We start from the raw sequence: 8,069 nt of genomic DNA on the forward strand, positions 1-8,069 counted from the left end.
AGACGAAATGAAAGCAGCCTCGGGGAAGTGTTAACTGGCTGAGTAAATGATAGATTTATATCCTAAATCCATTAGCAAAGCCACAGGGACCACATAGACACCTTAAGCTGCTGACAGTGGGGATAAAAGGGGGGGGGGGGGCTGAAGGGAAGCGGATGTACGTTAACTGTACGCGTGTTTATGATGTTTGTTTTGCTATTAATATTTGTTTTTGAACCAAATAGAGGACAAATCTTGAATTTCCACAATTAGCAATTTGGATTGATGTACAACCCCTGAATTATTCAAAGAAGCAAAGAGGGTTTTTTTTTTTTTGAGATATTAATCCTCTTATCCTTGTGTTTCCTGCTGAAGTGGCTAATATTTTAATTAAGCCTGAGGAGGACTCTCTCTCCTCCCTGAGAGCTCCCTGATAAACTCCCTCTCCTCTGTTGATGGTAATTTAGCAGCTCCCCAGAGACACCCCCAGACACACTGCAGCGTTTCATTGTGTATGCATGTCCCCTCACTGCCCCCCCTCCCTCCCCCGTCTTTAACTTGTGTGTGCTAATTGGTGGACGTGCTAGCCGTTGCTTCCGCGCAGCACGCTGCTCTGTGACAGCGCCTGTCCGCAGGCCGTCCTGCGGGGGCTCTTCACAGGCTTTAGTCAGGCCTAAGTGGGGCTCTTTGTGGGCTGTTTGTCAGGCCTAAGCAGGCTGCCACGGGGGGTCTTTGTTGCAGGCGTGTAGTGCTAAATGGAGGCAGATGGCTGGGAGTTTGCCACGTGAGGCCCAGAGATGCAGAGGGGGCTCGGCTCGGCTCCGTCACCCTCAAAAGAGGGTCACCCTGGGTCATAGCCCCTGTCTGCCTCTTGTTAGCACTCTCAATGGGGACCATGTGTGCCCAGATTTGCCCCTCCAGTCTGCAGGGACGGTATCCAAGGAAACGTGGACCAAGAATTCGCTCCGGATGGTCCAGAGGGAACCGGTGGGACGGGACATCCCCCACGCTGTTCCAGGGGGCTCCCACACACTCATAGACACCCACAGTCCATAAAAACAGGCTAAATTCAGCTTGACTGGCAGGAAGGGCGTGTCTCAGCCCTAATGGCTCTTTAGTCAGCTGGGATAATAGACTGTCTGTTACTCTGCTCTCTATATTTCCTGTCACATCATCTTCCTTCTTTGTCTCACCCGCTAATTTAGAGTAATTACAAGGTGCGAGGTGTTGGAGAGTTTTCTAACGTGACGATTTTAGAAATGTGAGTTAAGCGCGGAGGCCGGGCGACACGTTTATCTCTTTGTCGTGTTTGTGATACGTTAACTGTTCACTGATGCAGCCGTCGGCTTCACATCCAGGTGTTTGTTTTTTTTACACACTATGAAAAGCAAGAGATTGGCACTGTGTCGTATTTCAGTTTCGTTTAACAAAAATAGGAATAAAGTAATAAAAAGGGTTAAATAATGAAGTCGTCCAGTGTTTGAATTAGTTTAATTCTACAACAAAAGGATGTTTTTTTGTGCGTGTCTTTGTTTAAAGGCCCGAAATACCAGACACCAACAGGCCCCATCATCCTGCCCAGTAATAAATATCTATATATATATATAATAGAATAGAATAGAATAGAATAGCCTTTATTGTCATTGCATTTGCATACAACGAAACTGGAGTGCTACTCCCCCTTGGTACATTTTTAGAAAAGTAATAAACAATAAACACACAATATAGTATAAACAATATAATAATGTGAACGGTATAAACAGATGGGGAACAGTATAAACAGAAATTATACTAAAATAAAATATGTATATTTAGGGTGGAGCATGTTATTATTGCACAAGAGTTTTAAAGTGGCTTTGTTTCAGGTTATTTAGATTCTAAATTTTAAATCTGATCGATGTGATCAATATTTGTAACATTGAGGTAGTTTGTTACGTTGTTTTATTGTTTGTTATTGACTGCAGTGATAGCTCTAGAAAAGTCTCTGAGTCTGTTTGTCCGTGATGTTTGTGACCTGTAGCGTCGGCCTGATATATAAATATACTATAAAAGCTGTATGCACGCACACCCCCTGATATATTTTATACACTGTACAGCTCTCCAACTCTGACAGTTATACATATTTGTTTACTCTTTCTTTATCGTATCTTTTTCAGTTTTTATTGCAATTTGTCTGCACTTTATTTACATTCTCGTGTATTTTCCCTTCAGTTTTTGTATTTCCTCTTAATGTGTTTACTGTGTGCATCAAACAAGTGACGACCTACCTGACAATAAACCTCATTCTGATACCGATTGTTCAGCCAGGGCGACGGAAATACACAGTTTTTTATTTTTTCAGATATTTTTAAAACAACACATGAGATTTGTTTGACAGGTTGATGGAAACGCTATTTATATAGAATCTGTGATCAGTGTTTTGTTGTTGTTGTTGTTATGGTTTCGTCTTTGGATTTATTTTGGTCACCTTTGTTTTAACCGATTGCAAAAAAAAATATCACTCACTCACCCCCAGAATTACATGGACGAGTCTCACAGCACTGAACATGTTATTTAAATACATTTTCTCAGGTTTAATCTTTTGCCTGTGTTCATTTATCTACGCCACATATTATGTTTTTACATCACATCCTTGTTTTTTTCTTTTCCTGTTTCAAATGTTTGCCTCATCCTGGACTCAACAACATCCAATTAAATGAGACTTTGGGCACCAGTCATATAGAAGCTGCACCTCACTGTTTGTGGGTTGCTGTCGCTAACGGAGCGAGATAGAAACAGATGTGTGTTTTGATATCAATGGACAAAACTTTCATTCAGCAGCTGAGGGAGGTGCTCGAATAAAGACGCTTTAAATTACATCTCTTTCCAGAAACACTGCACCTGCTACTGTGGACAATCCGGTCTTTGAATCTGGCGTATCATCCTTTAAAAATACTGTTTCCTGGTATAAACGCTGCATCCAGCAACGGTCGAACGTGTGAACTTTTCTACAAACACTTCTTTCTTCAGTGAGACACATTTTCATCTATAAGAAAGCATGTCCAGCTGGGAGGAGGCCTCGGGGAAGACCCAGGACCAGGTGGAGAGATTAGATCTCCACACTGGCCTGGGAACGCCTCAGGATCCCCCAGTTAGAGCTGGTTAATGTGGCCCGGGAAAGGGAAGTTTGGGGTCCCCTGCTAAAGCTGCTGCCCCCGCGACCCGACCCCGGATAAGAGGCTGAAGATGAGATGAGATGAGATGAGATTGTAGTAGTAGATAGAGCGAATCATGCAACGTCACACTTCACCACAAATCACTTCTGGGCAGACGATGTTTGAAGATGAAACGTAAAACTCCGCTGTCTGTTGTTCCTGCTGTGCTTATCTTATCATTTGGTCCAACCTAACATGAGTGAAAGTGTTTTTAATGAGATAAGAAAGCAACAAACATTCACCCTTTTGCTCAGCGCCATTGAATTGCTCGTACAGAACGCAGACGTTTTTCTACTTGTGAACAAACTCTTTGATTGGATCTGTAAGAACTGACTCTTTGACCCCTGTTCTCGTACGCTCCCGCAGGTTCGCCGGGCGGACGGTCAGCAGCGGAGCCCTGGTCTTGGTGTCTCTGGAGCTGAAGGAGTCCTCCGCCGCCCTGCTCACCATCAACACAGAGAAGAGCGTCATGGCGTCCATGTTGCTCCGAGACCTCAAACAAGCCCTCGCCCAGGCGTAGAGTCCCCCCCACCTCCTCCTCCTCCTCCTCCTTACTTTCTTTAGTAAAGGTAAAGGGTGAACATGACTTCATTACACACTTCATATATTTTCTTCCTGTGGTTTAGGACGATCGGGGCCGTGCTTGCGTCGTCCTGAATCGCAGGAATAACTTTGTGAAAGTCTGGATTAAAGTGATGATCCCCCCTTTTTAACACTCACAGAAGTGATAATGAGTTCCCCTTTTATAAGTCCTCTAAACACGACACTACTCCATCCAGTCATGTGAAAACAACTGGTCTTTTACATCCGCGGACGACTTTTTAAACGCAGCGTTGTTACGTACAAACACGAGGTACCTTTGCCGCCTCACTCACAGTTTCTGTTCCTCCTTTGAGCGTTTACACAAAGTGAGATACTCCACTGAAGCATCGACGTCTGACTGTATTTCACAGGCGTCTGTGCCTGAGCCAAACCACCCTGTTTATGCATCGACGGACTTTAGTTTTAGTTTTAGTGCCAAGGAAAAAAGACCCGTCTACTGTAAACACTCTCGTGACGCTGCTGCAACACCAAAAAACACCAATTTCCCCCAATGAAGTTTTACATTCCAACCTTCACACTCCCCTTCCCAGATCACTCGTTCAAGTGCCTTCTTCGTGAAAATAATGTTATTAAAAACAAAAAACGTATATGTCAGACTTGAATCAACAAGGTCTTTTTATTTGTATCGCTTTTCCTGAACAATAAACAATTAAAAAAACACAATAAACCCTTTTTTAAATTTTTATTTTTGTCCTCCTCGTGATGACAGCTCCATTTGGACCGCATCACCCGACGACGTCTCTCTCTCCGACGTCTCTCTCTCTCTCTCTCTCGCTCTCTCTCTCTCTCTCTCTCTCTCCGTGATTTACGGTCACTTAGATGAACGTGGCTGAAACACAAAATCGTTAATGATGAGCACTCGCTAATTGGCAGGCGGAGGCGCACGCCACGCGCTCATGACACTGTGATTTTGATGGATCTGTCGCTCCACCTGCTGACATATGTTCTTCCTCCCCTTATCTCCCATGTTTCCATCCAGCATCCACCCTGTTGCATCGTGTGAAACAGGAGTAGGCACGCAGTCGTGATCTGGTCTGCAGCAAAACAGTTCCTATAGATATATATAGATATACACTATAACGCAAGGATAGTGTAAATCCCAATAGATAGGACCACGTCACATAAATTGAACACAAAGGTGTCAGTCCAACAGTGACTTCAGTGCTAAAGTTACAGTCTTAAAGAGCTCTGTGTCATTCTTTATGGCGATTAGCCGTCAAAGATCCAAACGGTGTCGCTCGTGTGACGTCAGGCGGTTTAAGGCTCAATCCAAATGTGCGGACTTCACCGCGGTGCAGACAGATGTGCGTCCTCCACAGAGCTGGGTCTGTCTGACGTTCCTGTCTGTTATAGTGAAGGTTTTCAACGCCACCGTACTCTACGGGGGAATTGTTGGGTCTCTGTAAATCATAAATAAGTCATAGAATGTGGTCTTTACCTGCTCTGTAAAGTGTCCTGAGATAACTTTTGTTAGGATTTGACACTATAAATGAAACTGAATTGAATCGAACTTGCCGTTTCGGTTGCATTCCCGGGAAGTCTGCGACGTCCGGGGGCTGTTTTAAATAATAAGCCATTCATCCGGTTCACAAGGGGCCTCACGCTGACTTTCTGTAGCCTGCCGGAGAGCCGACTTCACCAAACATCACTGATTTAATTACCCACAGTTCATTGCAAATATGGATGTGACACTGCCAATTAAAACAAACATCAACTTATTATGAATGTTTACCGTATTTGAACGTTACCTGGATAATGTAGGTCAGAAATAATATTAAACATATTGTACAGAAATGCGTAGAAGTATAAATAGTATTGCAGCCTGCCCTGTAAATGCTGTGCAGTATATAAATATATATATGATCACTGTTGTCCCTCAAACGTTTCCACAGCAATGACGTTAGTTTAGTTCATTAAGATCCCCATTAGCTTCTGTCTGTCTTAAGCAGGTCTCTTATTATTTCATAAGTATATTTCATTAGATGGATTACATACAAACATAACGTTCATACGCACAGACGGTTCATCGCAAGTTCAACAAAAACAAAAGCTTAGAAACGTGACGTTCATACTCGCAACATAACAATCACCACAGGCTCAAAACCCGTCTGATACTCACAGGAGCTCAACGTCTTTCATCTCCCTAATGGTCGAGGAAAGAACGAAAATGAGATAAATCTTCTTAGGGCGCACTCACACTGTCCCTCCGCACCGCGACCCGGGCTTAAGGGTACTTGTCCCCCCTCCCTCTCCCCCCGCGCCCCAGCCCCGTTTGTACTCACACTACCTGGGCCTCGGCCGATACTTCTTGCCTGTCCATACGCCATCACGCCGTAACACGTCACACGCATTAATCGCGTGTGTGTGGCTTTGTTTACAAATCTCCAAGTTCATTTCCAAAGTCTATTTAAAAATCCCAGATCATTAAAAATATGTGTAATCTATAAGCGTTCTGTGTTAAGTAAATACCATTTGAACTTCTGAAAACCTGTGCCGTATTTTCTGCACTATAAGTTGCAAATGCGAATCATGCGTTTGGGGGTTCTTTCCCGTGACTGTCGCCACAGACACCCAGATCACCGTTTCTCTACCTTATCCGCGATATATGACGGCTGAACAAAAATCCTATCACGTTAACATCAGCTGCTGCAGCCGCATCTCTTCCTCTCGTATTTTTACTTTTTTGCATTTGAGTTAAACATCCCAAGCATATTTTATACTGGAAATTAAATCTTTATAAAAAAAACAACAAAAAAAAAACAATGTTAAATAACATTTAACCACTTGACAAGAAAGATTTCCAGAATCCTCAAAATATTCTTCTAAACCATCTGGATTAAAAAATATCGTCTTTGCTTTTGGGATTTAACATTTTATATAAATATAGAAGATTAGAAAAAATGTTAAATAAATAAATAAAATATATAAATAAATGTTAATGATGATAAAATGTTTCAATTGTGGTTCACGATAAATTAAGCAAAGATTCATCATTTACAAACTGTATCTTATTTTGAAAAATCAACCAACATTAATTAATTAACCATCAGTTATAGTTTTCTATATTAATATACGTTTCTATTAAAGTGTCAAACCCTCTGTCGTACATTTGCGTTCATACGTTTTAGGCGTAGAAACCTTTTTTCACGCAGATGTTTAGAAGAATCTCCAGAACAGCTCTAAGTTTTTATTAAACCACCTTGTTTTTTTAAATATATATATATTTGTCAGATACCAGCAACCAGTATTTTCGCCCCTGCCCAAAAGATCTCCAAACGAGAGTTCCCAGATGGAAACGCTGAGCAAATGCGAATCATGCGCTTGGGGTTCTTTCCCGTGAATGTCGCCACAGACACGCAGATCACCATTTCTCTACCTCATCCGCGATAAATGACGGCTGAACAGAAATGTATCCAAACAAAAATCCTATTACGTTAACATCAGCTGCTGCAGCCGCATCTCTTCCTCGTATTTTTACTTTTTTTGCATTTGAGTTAAACATCCCAAGCATATTTTATTCTGAAAAATAAATAAAAAACCCAAAACCATGTTAAACAACATTTAACCACTTCACCAGAACCCTCAAAAGACTCTTCTAAATGGATGAAATTATATATATTGTAATTTATATATATATAAATATCGTCTTTGCTTTTGGGATTTAACATTTTATATAAATATAGAAGAATAGAAAAAATCAGTTTAGACTATAACTGATAATAAAATGTTTAAATTGTGGTTCACGTATAATTTAAGCAAAGATTCATCATTTACAAACTGTATCTTATTTTGAAAACTAAACCAACATTAATTAGTTTTACTGTCAGTTATAGTTTTCTATATTAATATAAATTTCTATTAAAGTGTCAAACCCTCTGTCGTACATTTGCGTTCGTACGTTTTAGGCGTAGAAACCTTTTTTCACGCAGATGTTTAGAAGAATCTCCAGAACAGCTGTAAGTTTTTATTAAACCACCTTGTTTTTTAAATATATATCTGTCAGATAAACAGATGCTGAACCAAGCTGCACTTAAAGGGCTGAACTACACCTGCAAACAACCCGTTTTATATTCTGCGTATTCTTAAATGAATTAAAGAAAAATAACATTGACAGCGTAAAGGTTTGTGTTTTTACTGCGCCTGTAAAAACCCCCCAAAGCTGCTGATCCCTGCTATAAACCAACAGCGTTAAGAGAGTCAATCATAACTACCTGTGTGTGCTGCGAAGCCGGTATAAAGAGCAGCAACAGCACACACCGAAGTGAAGGTACGGGATAAAAGTCAATCACGCGT

At 41.4% G+C, this 8,069-nt stretch overlaps 1 protein-coding gene across 2 annotated transcripts in view; it reads left to right on the forward strand.

The window, feature by feature from the left end:
• Window positions 1–4,407, forward strand: part of ap3b1a (adaptor related protein complex 3 subunit beta 1a) — a gene marked incomplete at its 5' end in the record, with an annotated part of 70,108 nt that extends 65,701 nt beyond the window's left edge. For both annotated transcript variants that reach the window (XM_083930415.1, XM_083930414.1), the window contains one exon: window positions 3,540–4,407. In XM_083930415.1, the coding sequence (XP_083786541.1) occupies window positions 3,540–3,693 (154 nt within the window). In that variant the 3' untranslated portion in view covers window positions 3,694–4,407. The remainder of the gene's footprint in view (window positions 1–3,539) is intronic.
• Between the last annotated feature and the right edge of the window lie 3,662 nt (window positions 4,408–8,069).

Source organism: Echiichthys vipera (genome assembly GCF_963691815.1).
Source record: "Echiichthys vipera genome assembly, chromosome: 16".
Taxonomy (NCBI): Eukaryota; Metazoa; Chordata; class Actinopteri; order Perciformes; family Trachinidae; genus Echiichthys; species Echiichthys vipera.